We start from the raw sequence: 18,726 nt of genomic DNA, 5'->3' as shown, positions 1-18,726 counted from the left end.
CAAATATGGATCTCTTCCAGTCACTTGGCCAGGTAGCTGTCTTCCAAATTTCTTGGCATAGATAAGTGAGTACCTCCAGCGTGGCATCCGTTTGTTGAAACATTTTAATGGGTATCCCATCAAGTCCTGGAGCCTTGTTTTTCAACACTTCCCTCAGTGCACCTATGACTTCTTCCTTCAATACTATCAGTTCTTGATCATATGCCACCTCTTGAAATGGATGAACACTGACTAATTCTTTTTGTTACAGTGACTTTGTGTATACCTTCCATATTCTTTTGATGTTTCTTGCATCATTCAATATTTTGCCCATAGAATCTTTCAATATTGCAACTCAAGGCCTGAATTTTTTTCAGTTCTTTCAGCTTGAGAAATGCCAAACATGTTCTTCCCTTTTGGTTTTCTAACTTCAGGTCTTTGCACATTTCATTATAATAACCAACTCTGTCTTCTCAAGCTGCTCTTTGAAATCTTCTGTTCACCTCCTTTATCTTGTTATTTCTTCCATTTGCTTTAGCGACTCTCCATTCAAAGGCAAGTTTCAGAGTCTCTTGTGACATCTATTTTGGTGTTTTCTTCCTTTCCTGTCTTTTTAATGGCCTTTAGCTTTCTTCATGGATGATGTTCTTCATGTTATCCCACAATTCCTCTGGTTTTCAGTCACTTGGTGTTCAATGCATCAAATCTAATCTTTAGATGGTCTCTAAATTCAGGAGGGATATAATCAAGGTCATAGTTTGGCTCTCATAGACTTCTTTTAATTGTCTTCAGCTTCAACTTGAACTTGCAGACAACCAGTTGATGGTCTGTTCCACAGTCAGCTCCTGGCTTTGTTTTGGCTAAAGATATTGAGCTTTTCCATTGTATCTTTCTACATATGTAGTTGATCTGATTCCTGTGTACTCCATCTGGTGAAGTCCACATGTATAGACAACATTTCTGTTGCTGAAAAAAATGGTATTTGCAATGAATAAGTTGGTGGTCTTACCAAATTCTACCATGCAATCTCCAGCATCATTTCTATCACCAAGGCCATATTTTCCACCTACCAGTGATTCTTCTTTGTTTCCAACTTTTGCATTCCAATCATCAGTGATAATCAACACATCTTGATTGCATTGTTGGTCATTTTTAAAGGCCATATTTTCCACCTACCAGTGATTCTTCGTTTCCAACTTTTGCATTCCAATCATCAGTGATAATCAACACATCTTGATTGCATTGTTGGTCATTTTTAGACTGCAGGAGGTTGGTAAAAGTCTTCAATTTCTTCGTCTTTGGCTTTGGTAGATGGTACATCAATTTGGATAACAGTAGTATTAACTGGCTTTCCTTGTAGACGTATGGATATTATTCTATCACTGACAGCATTGTACTTCAGGATAGATTTGAAACATTCTTTGTGACGATGAATGACACACCATTCCTTTTTAATTTGTCATTCCCGGCACAGTAGATCATATTTGTAGTCTGATTCAAAATGGCCAAAACCAGTGGTCCATTTCAGCTCACTAATGCCTAGGATATTGATCTTTATGCATTCCACTTCATTTTTGACAACTTCCAATTTTCCTAGATTCATTCTTCTTATTTTCTGTGTTGTGATTATAATGGACTCTCATTTGAGTTGTGCCACATCAGTAAATGGGGGTTCCAAAAGCTTTACTCCATCCACATCATTAAGGTCAACTCTACTGTGAGGTGGCAGCTGTTCTCTAGTTGCATTTTGAATGCCTTCTGACCTGAGGGGCTCTTCTTCCAGTACTATATCAGACAATGTTTCAGGGTTATTCGTAAAGTTTTCCAGTACTATTTCAGACAGTGTTTCACTGCTGTTCATAAGGTTTTCACTGGACAATTGTTTGAGAAGTGGACGGCCTCTTCCTTCTTCAAAGTCTGTCTTAATCTGGAAGCGCTGCTGAAACCTGTCCACCATGGGTGACCCTGGTGTTTGAAACACTGGTGGGATAGCCTCCAGCCTCCCAACAACATGCAAGCCACCACCATATAACAAACTGACAGATGAGCGGTAGTGACAGACGAGTGGCCAAAAAAACAATCCTGTTAGCTAGGTACACAGGGGGAGCTCTGGTGGCATAGTGCCTAAGGCATCTGACTGCTAACCCAAGGAGGGGTCGCTATGAGTCGGAAACGACTTGACGACAGTGAGTTCGGTTTTCTTTTTTTAGTGGTATAGGTGAGAGTAGAAGACAAGGCTCCACTTCTTCAAGGTGAATTGACATCTTTGAATACTGAAGGAAGAATTAAAAGGAAAAAAGAAAAACCCTGATCATCCTGTAAACATAAGGAAGCTTCACATGCCATGGGAAAATCACTCTTCTCATTAGCAATAGTAAGATATGGTTCTGTGTTCCTTCAACACAAGGCTTTTCTTTCATTGGTCAATTCTTCTCAATCATGAGGCACTAGGATCAATACATTGTTTCTCTTCACTTACTTTTAACCTGGTTATAATACTTAACTTCTTCAAAATTTCTCTATTCTTTCTCATTTCCTGTATGTCGAGTAAAATGCAAAGCACAATCAATGATTTTTTTCTAGTATCAATTAGTGGAAATGTTCTACAACAAATGGAGTGAGTGAGTGAGTCAACGTATATGTTTGGAAATACCACTTCTAATTCAGAACATCCTGAACTGGTCTGTTTTTGAACCGAACACATCACACCTACAGTCTGTTGAACTTAAGTACACATACACACAACCAGATACACACAGAAATTCAGTCTTCTCTTAGATTGATTCATCTTTCTTCACCTAAATGTATACCTTACATTTTCAGGAAAGCAAACAGCACAGATCTGAACAAAAAAAACAAAAATGAACAAATGAACAAAACAAAATCCTTTTTCAGAGAAAAGTTCCTCCGTTTGGAATCCTTTATTTATGTAAAGCATTTTATGGCCAAACAGTACATCTTACTATTCATAAAATACGGGCATGTGTAAAAGTAGAAAAAAAAAAAAATTCAAATAAACAAAAGGACATGCAAAAGTAGGCTCATGAAAAAGAAACCAATATAAAATTTCCATAGAACTGACTGTGTTTCACCTGAAAGTGAAGACCTGATTTTATCTCCTTACCTTTGCCTAAGCGATAAACCAAAACCAAACTCATTGCTATCGAGTTGATTCTGACTCACAGGACCCCCATTGGATCCCCAAGGCTATAAAACTTTACAGAAGCAGACTGCCTCATCTTTCTTCCACAGAGCGGTGGACTGGTGGGTTTGAACCACCAACCTTTTGGCTAATGGCCAAATGCCTTAGTCATTATACCACCAGAGCTCCTTATAATGAAGTTTAATTAATTTGAAATTATACTAGGATAATTCCTTTTTAAATATTCTGAATAGCTGTAACAAAGTACTGGGAGAATCTATTAAGTTTCTACTTGGCTTTTATAAAGATTACCATAAAACCCATTCTTCCCAGAGTTAACACAGGACTTTTTTTCTGTCTTTTCTTTTTCTCAAGAAGATCGTATAACATGTCAAAAAAAAAATTTAAATATCTCTAGCTGCATAGTTAAGTTTTTTTTTTGTTGTTGTTGTTCTTCAAAGATATAGTCTAAATTCTTCCTACAATTCAAAATAACACAGGTCAATTTAGTACACTTAAATTCATCAGAAATGATTCTCTCTTTCGGAATAGCTGGAATGAACATTAAAATTCATTTTTCCCTTTTGCGGTGTAGTAAATTACTTAGTGTGGCTTTTCTACCCATAAGTCTTTGTAAACTCTAAGGTGGGAATTGCTATTAGCTATGGAGGAGATCCTGATTTTAAAGTCGCCCACCTGGGTTATTTCTGTTGGGCGTGGCACAATACAATGTTCTGGGAAGTTCCCACTCTCTCTCACGTGCTTAGAGTTCTGATGCTGTGATTGGCTAGTTTGACCACCCTTCCAGGCTCAAAAGGAGGCCTCCTGGAGGCAGAACTCTCTCTGACTGCTGGTGGAGGAAGACGTGCTGCCGAAAGAGACACGCACCCCTGAAAGAGACACGTGCTGCTGGGAAAGAGCCGCAAGAGACACGCATCACTGAGTGAGACACCGAGGGACCAGTGCTGCTGGGAAAGAGACTGTGAGAGACTGTTGGCCGAGGGACGGTGGGCTGGGAGAGAGACTGAGATTTTTCTTGAACTTGAGTTGTAGCCTGGTGCTTCCCTAATAAACCCCATACTCTGTGAGTTCTGTGTGGCTACTGCAGTGAATTATTGAGCCCAGGAGAGAGGTGGTGGGTGCTTTGGGAGGAACGGTTGAAGAAAGGGCTGGAGGGAGGCAGCATGTCTGGCCTTGCAGTAGTAGGCCTTGGGTTACTGTTGGTAATCCTGTCTTCCTCTTGTGGGATTAGAGGAGGTCAGAACATGTGGCCTCCTTGCAGTTTTTACACCTTTGCACTACAAATAGTACATTTTTGCCTTTTAAAACATGTTGAAGACTGTATATGACAGACCTCTTACATGTTGTACAAATATTGCAATAATTTCTTTAGTAAAGGATAAAATGTATGACTGTTGGATAAATAGGAAAAGTCAGTGAGAGACAAACTGTAGATGACAGTGTTAGTTTTATTATATTTACACCTCTAGATTGGCACCTCAGTCCTCTCATGTAAATGGGTCTTAAATTTAATCTTCAGTAGTGGGAGGGAGACCCCAAAGAGAAACCCTAGATGCTTAGTGACAGCAATTCCATTGCCCTGGGGACAATCTCATGTCCTTTCTTCCTGAAAGTACCTTTTATAATTATAATTTAGCTACATACAATGAAGTGAATACCTTAAAAGCAGGTCTACTCTCTGCTAAGCTAATTTATTCATGACCGAAAGCATTTCTGCCTTTTAGCTAAATGGGAAGAAGCCAAATCTCTCTCTCCTTCCATTTGTACTAAAGAAAATAGCGAAGTTGTCGAGATCTAAAAAGTAGTAATTCTGTATCAGAAAGAATGAGGTGACTCAACACATAGTATTATAACAGGAACATGCCTACTGACTGTAAACCTGTCATCATTAGCAGCTGCTTTGAGATGCTACTGTGATCTAACACACTTGAAACCCAGTTTAGACAGACATTTTCTCATTATAAGTTGCTGTGTAAGATTTTGCTATGGAACTTACTGTCATATTTGATATAATAGGTAATACATTGCCTTTACAATTCAGTACGGCTGGATTTTACAATGTCTGTTTTGATTGTATCAGGCTGGATTTAATAAAAGTGCTGATCGACTTGGTAACAAGAAAATGAGTGCAAACTCGGCAAAATGAACTATCCCTGTCATTTTCATGTCTGGAGCAGGTTTCCAGCTGATTTGGGAGCAGGGAAGAATTTAATGCCATTTAAGATTTTTGTGCTTTTACTATTTGTGTATCTATAAGGTGTATTTTTGGATGTACTGAAAAGTTTTAAACTAAGAATTTCTCCATATTAACACCATTGTAAGTTTTCTGCCACTACTACGATGTGACCTTATAAGAAAATGTTCTAGTACTGCTGATGACCTCTCCCTTAGATAAAATGGAAAAATATGAAACATTAAACACACACACACATATAAAACTTGTTAAATTTTTTAAAGCTCTGGGTGAAACTCATTTAAATATTTCTTTGGAAAGAAAGAAAGAATGGAGAGCCACCTTTCATTATAAAAATAAACCTTCTTCTCTTTATTATTACATAATTTACATAAATTTAAATATGTGACATATGCTGTGATTTGGCAGAGTATCATTAGATCATATACTGAATCTAAAATTACAGAGATGTTCAAAAAGACACCAGAAATGCTGAATTGACTGCTGACAGTATCTGGTGGTATAGTGCCTAAGGCATTTGACTGTGACCCAGAAGGTTAGCAGTTCAAACCCATCAGCCACTCCGCAGAAGGAAGACTGGGCAATCTACTTCCATAAAGATTTATCACGTTGGAAACTCAAAGGGGGTTGCTATGAGTTGGAATCAACTTGATAGCAGTGAGTTTGGTTTTAACACTACAGTATCTCACAATACCTCCACTCAGTACCAAGTATGAGTTAACAGAGGGAAATATAACTGGCCATACAAATTATTTAATATTCTTCAATATTCTTCATCCATGAGATAGGTACTTTGTTTACCAAAACCAAACTCACTGCCATCAAGTTGGATCCGACTCATAGTGAACTCTCCCCTTGGGTTTCCAAGGCAGTATCACTATGGAAGTAGATAGACCAGCCTTGTTTACAGGAAGATAGTAATACTCTAGCTGGGACAAGTGGTCCACTGTTTTAAAAAGCCTCAATTCCTAAGTGTTACATTTAAATGATATTTTAGGAAATGGTTATAAAAGAAGCTGACCAGTTAGATCTATTCCATTTGAAAAGCATAAATGAATATCGAAGGCTCTCTTGAAACACCAAAACAATTATAAAACACAACCCCAAACCCAGAGTAGAGAACATATTTGTTTATATAAACTCTTTCCAATATCAAGTATTATAAAGTGGTTTTTCTGGTATTATACTATATTCACTAACATTTCATAATACTTGATATTAGAACGAGTTTATATAATAAATATGTTCTCTGTTCTGAGAGTTTACAGTTTTAAAAGATAAAAAGAAATCAAAACATCTATTTGGTTTAGATCATGTAAAATGGCAATGGGCTTTGGGGCGGCATGTAGTCAGTCAGTCACTTCTTTCCTTTATTTGGAAATAGGCTAAAGGTTTTTGCTTTGCTGTGAGTTTCTTGAACTCTGAAATTGAAAGCAAGAAGGAAAAGGGATATCCTCTTTATACTTTTTTTGCCTTTTGATCAGATATTCTATTGACCCTGCAACACAGTAAGTTTTATTCTGAATGAACAATTCTGACATTTAACTTAGTAACATATTAAGAGAATCTCTTCTTTAGAGTCTGAAAGCTTAACACAACTCTTTAAAAAAAAAAAAAAAAAAACCACCACCAATAAATCTACATAGAAAACTGTAGAACAACATTGCTTCTGTTTCTCTGTTCTATGTCAAAAAGAACAAGAAGTTTGTAAGCAGTAGGGTAAGTACTTTGGAAACCCTTGTTTTCTAGAACTGAAAACACTCACTTTGCCTTCAGTGTCTCCTCCTGAAAGTTCCAGTGTGGATCTTCCACCAGTTGTAATTCTCTTAACACCCTTCCAGGCTTGTAAGCGGCATTGATTATCATGCTAAGAACCTGTTGGGAAAAAAAAATAACTACAGTGAATTTCAATTGGATTCATTCCTACTAAAACAATAATGCTTTGAAAACCACACTACTTACACTAGAAGACGTATTCTAAGAACACCTACATTAAGAGTGAAGGGTGGTGATGAAGCTTGATAGAACATTTTGCAGGCTAACACTGTATTGGCTCACCATCAAGGAGATAAAACTGGTGGTAAAATCTAATCCCTCTGGCTGAGAATGTGTGAACTGCTCACCAGGGGGAGTGGCAGATTCTTATTAACTTCTTGACTGCAGAAAAACGAAACCATTGCCTCCGAAGAGCAATTTGTTCTTCTATAGGATTACTTTTCCACAGGATGGGGTATTGAGAAATTAATTTAATTTTTAAAAATAAATTTTAAATGAAACCAATAAGAATTTTGACAATTAGGTTCATGTCAACACTTCCAGATAGAGAACATATTACCTGTAAGGAGAGTAATAAATTATTCACGACTTACCTGTTGCAAATTCAATTTATGGGAGTTTAATACTAAGACAATTCTCTCAGAAATGTGAGCATTTTAAAAGAGAATCTACACCATCTTACCCCATCTGATATACTATTTCCTTCACTGCAATATACTCCGCCTTCACTCCCAAGTTTCTAGTCCTAAAACATAAGCATGTGTTCATTGCCTACAGTGGGGCTTCCAAGAGGACCAGGCATTTCCCTTCTCAGCTGCAAGCTCTGGGGAAGGAACACATTCCCATTCGTGTGAACATCAATATGCTTCTCTAATGAAAAGTACCACGGACTTAAACCCCTGGGGCATTCACCTTTCAATAGGCAAATTATCATTAACTATTAACATTTACGAGTTCTGGCACGCTCAGGAGCTGCTGCTGTTTGGAAAGAGCATTCGAAGAATTTGAAGGTACAAAAGAGCATACAGAAGAATGGAATACACAGAAGACTTGTGGTGCTCAGGTCCATGAAATGAGCACCTCGCACTCAGAAGGAAGACTGGGCAATCTACATCCATAGTGGTACTGCCTCGGAAACCCAAGGAGGGGTCACTGTAAGTTGGATCTAACTCTATGGCAGTGAGTTTTTTTGGTTTAGGAACACAGAGAAATAAGACATGGTACCTGGCCCTCGTAGAGTTTCTTCCAGTCCAGAAGAGGTATAAATGAGTAAGCCAGGCACTGAGCTTACAATTCATGCTTCAGAGTAAACTACCAATAAGAGAGTGAAGAAAAAACAACACAGAGATGCAAGCCTGGAATTATTGCCAAAGCTCCTACTATGCTTTGGAGAAGACCCATACGGTAAAAATGGAAAGAAAGGCAATGAAAGTATGTTGCAGGAATTTTCATGTTGCAGTTTTTCATGTTATCTGATGTGTCTCTGGAATATAACCGACCTGGTTTACATCCTGATGTATTTCTGAAAAACAAAGCTTTGTCTTATAACTGAGGATGTAGCTTTAAAATATTTTTTAACTTTGCAGGCTGTATGACAACTGCCTTTTCTTTGCAGGGGTTCCCAGGGTCTTGTAACTCCCATCCAGAGAGCATGGCTCAGCAGGCACTAAGAGGCCATGACAATGCAGTACAAGCAGTTTTGGTGTGTTTATGTTTTCTGTATTAGAATAATCATCTGATCTTATTGTTTACTGTCAGTACAATTTACAGAAACTGAGTTTAAAAATAAATCTAATTAGAACTGGCTGAAATAACGTACAAAGTGTTTATCAACAGACAATAAAATTTCAACAGATTCTTTTCAATGTGCTTAGCTGAGAAAACCCCAGAGCTACATGCTGTTCGCTGCTTATCAAAATGCATTTTGTGACTGTTAAAAGAAAATGCCTTCTAGAGTTCAATTCAGGAAGCAATTAAGTTGTAAAAAGCACCCAACATTGAGTATTTCACAGTGAGTGTATCCAATGGTTTTTCCTAATGCCACATTATTTGTCTCCAAATTCAACAAGCTCTCCTTTATGCTTTGGATTGTGAGCAGAAAGTTTTTGCATGTGACATCTTAATGTATTTTAGTTACCTCCATAAAAATAACTATATGGACAGCCATTGTTACTATTCAGAATTAGACTGAATTAGTGTACGTTTCAAAATACTAGAATTCAATTCCATTATGCTCTTGATCAGAGAGGGTAGCATGGAACCTATCCCTAAATAACTAACAGGATCTTAGGTGTGAGTCTAGGGAACACTATTCCCAGTAAATGGTGTGTGAGTTTAAGTAACTAAAGAGGAAATTCATGCTTTAGAGAGCAATGCCCTACTGGATTTTTTGAGTTCACAACATGCTTATTAAGAATATACATCTGCACGTAAATTCCCACAGATTATTAGAACAGAAAGGCAATAACCTCTACTACCCTCTTTCCAGAACCAAACTTTCCTCCCTCCCCTAAAATTGTTGTTGTTGTTATTTGCTGTCGAGTTGGCCCCGACTCATAGCGACCCCTCCTTGGGTTTCCGAGGCAGTATCATTACGGAAGTAGGAATGCCCAACCATCCTTCCAAGGAGTGGCTGGTGGGTTTGAACCGCCAGCCTTCTGGTTAGCAGTCAAGTGGCTTAGCCACTATGCTACCAGAGCTCCTTCCCTAAAATTAGTCGATACTTTTTAATTCTTCATCTTTAATTCAATTTTCAGCCTACTAAAATTTGGTTTCCTGTCCAGCCACTGAGCTCTATGGCACAGTGGTTAAAGCATTTGGCTGCTATCCAAAGGTAGGGAATTCAAATCCATCAGCTGGGCCACAAGAGAAAGATGAGGCAGTCTGCTTCCATAACGACTAACAGTCTTGGAAACCTCGTGGAGCAGTTCTGCTCTGTCCTACTCGGTCATCATGGGTTGGATTCAACTTGATGGCAGTGGGTTTGGCTTTTCAACCACTACACAAAACGTTTTAGAAAAGATTCCAATGCCCTAATTATCAAATCCAATTAGCACTTTCTCCATCAGTGGATGTCTGAGTTATACTACACTGTATTCCTCTCCCCGGTCCTGAAACCCTCTCTCCCTTTCCTACTTCTACTCTAGGAGGATACAAGTTTCTTTAGAAGATTGTGAGCAGACCAGGGTGAGCAGACAAGAGGGGGTGATAATCAGAGGGAGGAGAGATAAAAAAGAATAGAATTGAAGTGCTATTTTGTGTAATTTAGCAGGAAAAGAAAGAAACACTGCAAAAAGTGGTTGGTATACAGAAGTCACTCAACATACGTTAGTTTCCTTCTCCCACTCTCTTCCTTTCGTGTACAATTTCAGTATTCAAAAGATTATGCAAACTAAAGGGGAGTTTTTCTTTTTCACTTAATGAAATCATGGTATTACATTATTTCCTTTCATAGCCACTTCTATGAAAGCTTCTTCTCACAAACCACCGAAAGTCATTTAAATATTTCCAATCCTGACTATATCATATGATTAAAGTTCTAACAATGTTGAAAGTGCAGGGAACCACTTATTAGGAGAATAATTTCTGAGTGCTAAAATTATGAAAACATTTCAGAGTGCAAATATGGGCCCCACAGCTTGGGCAAGGTTGACTTAGTGGAAAGACGAATTCATGACTTTGAAGGTTTATAATCTGTTAACTTCTAAGGACTTGTGGAGAGGTCTCTTTGGGACAGACTAACTTCCAGGACAACATGAGGGAAACACATTTTCTTGAGGGATCAGGAAAAGGATTGGGGGTAAAAAAGAAGCCCTCACTCCCATATTCTGCTCACCCCATGGCTCAGTGGCACTTTCTGCCTCTTAATGTACCCAAAGTTCAAGTAAACAATGACTGGCTTTTTACAGAAATCAGTTCACATCAAAGGTCCTGTGGGCCTAAATGATTTCTTCTCTGGAACTTCAAAAATAGATGGACTGTATCTGATTTTATGAGTAGTTTTTATTTTTAAATAGAAGAGTAAAAAAATTTCTCTCATTAATCAGTAATTTCTATCTACAAATAGGCTTTTGCTGGTAATGGTATCTTATGTGGAAAGTTGCATGAGAAATAAAATGAGAAAAAAAATATAGACATCAATACCTGGCATGGTCAGTATAATCAAAACTGCTGTGAGGTGTAGCACAGACAAGCAGAGTCTTTATTTTTGTAACCAAATTTAAGTAGAGATGTTAATTTCATAAAAGGTCTATTTGGAAAAGCAGCATAAAAGAGAGTTTCACAAAAATTGCAGCAGCTGTGCCTTTTTTTCCTTCAGTTATATCACACTGACCCTGTATCTCAAAGATCTGCGACATCGACACTACTGTGGTAGTATTACTTCTTAAACTCTTACACATATAAATGCCATAAGATATTGGAAATAAAGGAAGATGTGCTTAGAACCAAAAAGAGGAACCAGGAGAGTCTTTTCTTCTCTTCAGTAGATGCATAACCTGCTAATGAGATCAGAGAAATGCATAGAGTAGCTTTGAAAAGAAAATGAAGTCAATAACTCTGAAAAGTTATCTACTCCTTAAGAGATGTTTTTATTTTGATGCCTCTAAAACTGACTATCCTGTGCATGTCCCAAGATCAATGCACTTGCTGTATCTAATACATCCTCCAAATATCACCTAATAACAACTATCACGTTCATCTCACCTTTTACGTCTGTTTTCTTTCTTTTCACCTGCGTTTATGATCCTATCTAGTAACTAGTTACGAAAATTTTTAATAATAACAATAATAACCTGATATATTTAACCAAGATTAGAATTCTATCACTTTGGTCAAAATTCGCTTCTACCTTTATTTAGAATTCTTAATTTGATGCTAACCTCCCTGGGTCTGGAGGGGAGGTATTCCTGGAAACAGTCCCCTCCCAGAATCTCCTCTGCTATTCCTGGTAGGTAGGCCCTCCCCTCTCTCCTGTCACGTTCCATATACCATCACTTCAACCTTCCACAGGTGGACCTATAGGAGAATCCTACTGTGCCCTGCATCTGAATTTATCCCAGTCATCAGAAACCAACAGTCCTGGAACATCCCTCCCACTCAGAATCCGATTCCCATATGGCTCTTCATTTTCCCCTAGTTTGATCCTATCTCAAATCACTCCTTCCTCCCAAACCTTCCATGATGTCCTCTTAACTCATGGTCCATCATCAGCCAAATATCCTATATCCAAAACTTTCTTAAGGGATATTCTTTTTTACTTTGTGGTTTTCCTTCTCTCTTCTACATCACCAGTTTTCTTCCTCTCTACTGGGTCTTTCCCCTTAGCATATAAATTTGTAACATCTCCAACCCAAAAAACTAAAAAGACCACCCACCCTTCATATGATTAAATCTTTCTTCAGCTACCACCTAATTTCTAGTTCGTTTCTAGAAAGTTATCTACTACACACACTACCTCCTCCTTCTCTCCAATTCTGATTTGAACACCACACAATGGGGCTTCCATGTCCAGGACTCCTGGAAACTGGTCTTAGAGAGGTCACTGTTAGGGCTGAATTGCCAAACAACAGACAATTCTCAGTTCTATTCTTATTTTATTGTCAGCTACACGTGACACCATTATTCCCTCCTCTCCAGATGGTTCTGTACCTGACTCCAACTCCAGTGTCTTTGCATTCTTCTACTTTGTTGAGTTGCTATCCTTGAACCCTTCTGATATTATCAACCTCTAATGATGGCATGTTCCAGGGCTCAGTTTTCGAAAGTTTTCTCTTCACTACGTACATTCACATCATAGTGGATCTGGCTTTAAACACTATCCATATATGAGCAACTTCAATACTAAATTTCTATCTCCATACCACACATTTCCCCCCAACTCTAGATTCATATCTATCTGTACTTTGGTGGTTCAAAGGGAAATTTAATCTGTCCAAAAGAGATAGCTACAATTTATTCTACAAGTTTCCCCTTCTTAGCATTTACTTACTTATTGGTCTTTGTATTTGCTTATTCTCTGCTTCCATTGGAACACTAGCTCCAATAAATCAGGGACTTCATTTTTGTTTGTTGCCATATTCATAGTAGCTAGAACCATATCTGACCATTGCAGGTGCTCAACAAACAGTTTTTAAATTTTGTTCAATGAACTTCCATATAGATCATCAAATTCTTCTTCAGGAGTCCTTGGGTAGGCACAAATGGCTAAGGGCTGGACTACTAACAAAAAGGTTGGCGGTTTAAATCCACTCAGAGGCACCTTGGAAACAAGGCATCTGGCAATCTACTTCTGAAAGGTCACAGCCTTGAAAACCCTTTGGAGTAGTTTGATTCGACACAATTGGGATTACTACGAGTCAGAATTGACTTGATGGCAACTAACAATTTTTCTATATATCTAAAATTTAAATGACTGATTCATTCTAAGAAGGAAGATTGGGCAATCTACTTCCATAGTGATACTGCCTCAGAAACCCAAGGAGGGAGGGGTCCCTGTGAGTTGGATCAGTTGACAACAGTGAGTTTGGTTTTGGAGTCCTCAGCCTTTCTAAGGTTTTTCAGATACCAACTAGTCCAGTCATTTAACATTCAGCAGGTATTTACTGAGTGTCGGCTAAATCCCAGATACTCTTCTAGCACTGGGGACACAGCAAAAACAACAACAACAAAAAAAACATTTATTCATTTAATCAGTTGATAAATAACTAATGAGCCTGAACCACATGATAGGCACTGTGCTAGCAACTTAGGGGCGAGGGGGTGTCTCATGGTAAGCAAGGAATGTAGTCTTTACTTCATTGAGTTGTAGTCTAGAGGTCCTGACTTAACTGGATTTCAGCTAGGCAAGCTTCTCCTTCAGTCCAATACTGTCTGAAAAGAGTGAGTCCTTGATATGAGAGCATGCTTTCCACTGCCTCAACAAAAACTTGCTTCAATTATACTGATAAGGACATGGCCACATCGAATCAAAGCTGTCTCTCATTTGCAGTACACCATTATTTATGAACAGTTATGGCTGCTCTGGATTTCTTACTTTCTGGGTTCCTCATTAAGGTTTTCTACTTTTTAAATAAGGAGCCCTGGTGATGCAATGGTTAAAGACTCAGCTGCTAACTGAGAGATTGGTGGTTCCAAAGTACCCAGCTGCTCAGTGGGAGAAAGCCCTGGCAATGTGTTTCCAGAAATATGAAAACCCATTACCATCAAGTTGATTCTGACTCATAGTGGCTATGTAAGGACAGAGAAGAACTGCCCCATAGGGTTTCCAAGGCTGTAAATCCTTACAGAAGCAGAATGAAGTATCTGTCTCCTTCAGAGTGGCTGGTGGGGTTTGAACCACTGACCTTTTGGTTAGAAGCCAAGTGTTTTAACCACTGCACCACAGAGCCCTTTTCCATAAAGCTTATACCATGAAAACCCTATGGGGCAGTTTTACTCTGTCACTTGGGGTCACCATGAATTGAAATCAGCTCGATGGCTAACCACAACACTTTTTAATTAAAAGTTGTGATGAGGGGTAGCTGGAAACAAATACTCAGAGATATATAATGAAGAAGAAATTCAAACAAGACATCACAGATATCCCTAACACTGGGAAATAAATGTAACTAAAACAAAGAGATGGACAAAAATAATGGATCAACCACGCAGCAGAACTATAGATTACAAACAATGAAGTCAAAACTGCCAGGTCCCACTTGAAACTTCTAAAATTAGGGGTGACTAGGAGCAATGATCATTTCACCCTTGGGCAGGGGGTCACATCACTATTTATGCAAGAGTATTTCTGCCTGGGGGGGCGGAATGGGGGGGAGTAGGAGGCCATCACATTCACTGAAGGAGAAACTCTGAGCTTCAGAGAGCAAATAAGGCTCTGGCCTTGTCTAACACTCAGGATTTCTTTGGAACCTCCTGCTCAAACCTATTTCACATGTCAGTGAAGCAGAGTAGAGTGAATGCAGGGCCCAAAATCCTCAGTGACAGCATGTCTGCACACACTCTTTCCACTCCAGATAGATTCCGCATTCTACATTTCAGTCCTCAGCTGTGATGTTTGAAATCATAATTCACCTGCCTGGCTTTTATTTGTCATACTTCACAGAATAACCTCAAAGTCAGAGATAATTACTAGATGCGTGCGTGTGTGCGTGTGTTAGGGACCAAATGGGTGGGGGGAGCCCACTGCCATCGAGTTGATTCAGACTAGTAATGGTCACTATGAGTATGTATAAGCTATCTACTGTCGAGTTGATTCCAACTCATAGTGACCCCATTGGGTTTCCAAGGCTGTAAATATTTACAGAAGTAAATTGCCTCATCTTCCTCCTGCAAAGCAGCTGATGGGTTTGAACTACTGACCTTCTGGTGAGCAGCCAAATGCCTTACCCACTATGCCACCAGAGCTCCTTCGCTAGACTTACTATTTCTATTAGCCAGTGAAAAAGTGCTGTGAAACTCTGTCCTAAGCACATTGTCAAAAGGGAGACTGGAAATGAGTTAGAGGGGTTCATCGAAAGGGGGCTGCTCTATAAGTAGGTAATTTTTTTTTTCCTATCCTTTTACTTATTGTCAATGCAACAAATGGCACTGAGTTTAAAAACAACATCATCAACTACTGCTGACTCTATGGAATGTAAAACTGGGGCATCAGTCTAACATAATCAAGCACAGATTTCTGCATGTGTTTGTGCATGAGTGTGGGCTTACTAGAATGGTGTATGACTTCAGGGGAAACAAGAGAGGCCTCCCTCCTCTGTCTTTAGGGAGACTATCAAGACCTCTAGACTACAACTCAATGAAGTAAAGACCACATTCCTTGCTTACCATTAAATCAGTAATTTTTTTTTTCCACTTACTGTTGTGTCCCCAGTGCTGGAAGATTATCTGGGATTTGGCAGACACTCAGTAAATTCCTGCTGAATGTTAAATGACTGGACAAATTGGTATCTGAAAAACCTTAGAAAGGTTGAGGACTCCAAAACCAAACTCACTGCCATCAAGTCAGATCCAACTCATAGTGACCCCTCCCCTCCTTGGGTTTCCGAGGCAGTATCACTATGGAAATAGATTGCCCAATCTTCCTTCCGAAGAGTGGCTGGTGGGTTTGAACCGCCAGCCTTCTAGTTAGCAGTCAAATGCCTTAGGCCCTACACCACCACAACTAGAAGATTGAGGAGAGATAGACAAATCACACAAAGACAATGGTGACACCCTATACTCCCCATACCACTTACTAATTCACTTTCCAGGCTCAGAGGTAACAAGGAATAAAGATCTTGTTCAATAAATTGAGCACCGCAGTCTCCTCTATATTTCCTTTGCACCCTGGTAACAATATGTAACACTCATTAGCCACCCAAAACTCTGACATCATCAGACCAATACTCATTTCTGTAATCAATTTTTGCAGCATCAAATTCATTACAACCCATTCTCCTAAATATCAAAGAAGGCTCCATCAGTCATGTCTAAATCTTTGTATCCCTTGACCAGGCTGTGATGAGGAGTACCAAAGTAACTCTTAGATGTTCACAAGGAGATAGACAGACAGACAGACTGATGTATGCATGTGTGCATGAGTATTTGTATTTTGCCCACCTGGAACAGGATTCCTGCCTTGATACAATACAAGCTCCATCTAGTCTCACTGATTTTATTTTTATTATTATTATTTTATTGGTTGTTTTCATCATATTCAGACTTGTCTCTTGGCAGAAGCTCAAGCCCACAGGTCTCAACTGAGTCTCTCTGGTAGTCTCAACTAAATGGGGCAGCAAGTTAAGCCAGAAGGAGAGAATAAGCTCATGGAAGCTTATCACTTCAGAGTTCCTGAGTGTCCAGGTTTCATGGTGCTTCTTCCTAAGCCTTCTTCTAAGCACCAAAAAGAAGGTAAAGGGAGTACAATATCAGGTGCTATATTTTTACCTTTTAATAAAAGTGTATACGACCTGTCGGTTTTCCCTCTATAAATGTTCATCTCTTAAACCACTGAACACATGCTGCCAAAAAGCAGCACGTAAAACACAGGTCATCTCTACTGTGGTGCCAATACAATTCAAGAGTGACTACCAGCTTAATTAATCTAAAATCAATGTGAAAAAGACTCCTAAGGATTCCCTGCTTGAAATGGACTATTTTCTCTCTCTTTCTTTCTCTCTCTCTCTCTTTTTTTCTGCTATAAACAGAAGTTACACACTGGCAAATATTTTAAGCCATATAACTGTTAAGAAAAACCATAGATAGTCCCTTTAGCATGTCTATAAAGACAGAGACTCTCTCACTCTTCTTAAATTGGTGTTTTCAGAGTCACTTTTGCCAGCAGGACTTGGCCAGTCTTCTCCCATCATGGGTCATGCATCAGAAGCAAAAATATTCATTCCAGGATACACTGATACGTGTAAATACTTCCATATTCTACTCTCCTGTTTGCTCTTGCTCTCATGTAGGCACACGCGTTCTCTCAACTCTACTTCCATCCTCTTTGAGGTCACTGTCTCCTTTTGCTGTACTATCTGGAATCAAGGTCAGTCCCTCAACCCCACTCTAGTCTCAGACCAGAACCCTCACTAGTCTAGGAAACAAGCTATTGTTACTTTGGTTCTCCAGTGCTGCTATAACAGAAATACCAAAGGTGAAAGGCTTTTAAACAAACAGAGATTTATTTTCTTACAGTTTGGAGGCTAGAAGCCCGAGTTCAAAGTGCCAGCTCTAAGTCTAGGTGAAGGCTGCTCAACCTTGGGCTACATAGCTCTGCCTCTTTTTCCTGGCCCATTGGAGCAGGATGTTTCTCTTAACTTAGACAGCTGCTGGCTGCTGATGCTTACAAACCCAAGGTTGACAAATATAATGGCAGTTGCAAGATTATTAACAACATGGCAGGCCTAATTCAAGTCCAGAAACAGTCCCAAGATTGGCAGACAACATGGCAGGCCACTGAGATGAAGACTCAGCCAAATGCAGGGTCCAGATATGCCAAAAAACTCAGAGACCTTTCTCAAGGCTGCTGCTTCTTATATTCTGGAAGCAGACCACATCCCTAAGGCAGCTACTCAGCTGTTCATAGTAGATTCCACCATAGAGTTGACTACCCGTCTCATCATAGGGAATAACTATGTCCAGCTGCCCAGACACTCAACCAGTCCCAGCCAAGTGGACACATAACCTTAACTACAACACTTGCTATGGAGTCTATTCTGACTTATGGTGACCTCATGCATGCAGAGTAGAACAGCTCCATAGGGTTTTCAAAGCTATGACCTCTCAGAAGCAGATCACCATGCCTAATGTGCCTCTAGATGGGTTCAAACTACTAAACTTTCGGCTAGTAGTGAAGCATTTAAACATTTGCATCACTTAAGTAGAGACACATATTAAATGACCACTTTTGCGAGAAACTTCCTCCTCTCCACCACCACGTCCTCTCCAAGTTCAGGACCCCACTGCTCACTCTGCATTTAACCTTTCTAAACTGGCTCTGTGTTTACTCCCACAGACAGTATCTATTTCTAGCAGATGAGGCAGAGAACAAACAACTATCCTTTTACACTTTCCAAAGATATAAAAGTTTTTGATTTTTAACACCACTGATGGCCTGGAAAAGCAAACATATCTTTGC

At 39.2% G+C, this 18,726-nt stretch overlaps 1 protein-coding gene across 1 annotated transcript in view; it reads right to left on the bottom strand.

Annotated features, from left to right (window-relative positions):
• SFMBT2 (Scm like with four mbt domains 2) overlaps positions 1-18,726 on the bottom strand; it is a 299,808-nt gene that overhangs the window by 36,558 nt on the left and 244,524 nt on the right. The window contains exon 15 of the mRNA XM_007935449.1: positions 7,102-7,211. Within this exon, the coding sequence (XP_007933640.1) occupies positions 7,102-7,211 (110 nt within the window). The remainder of the gene's footprint in view (positions 1-7,101; positions 7,212-18,726) is intronic.

Source organism: Orycteropus afer, unplaced genomic scaffold (assembly GCF_000298275.1).
Source record: "Orycteropus afer afer isolate SDZICR_OR568_19922 unplaced genomic scaffold, OryAfe1.0 scaffold00028, whole genome shotgun sequence".
NCBI lineage: Eukaryota > Metazoa > Chordata > Mammalia > Tubulidentata > Orycteropodidae > Orycteropus > Orycteropus afer.
The sequence above is the reverse complement of the archived record's forward strand: the minus strand, read 5'-3'. Positions and strand labels throughout refer to the sequence as shown.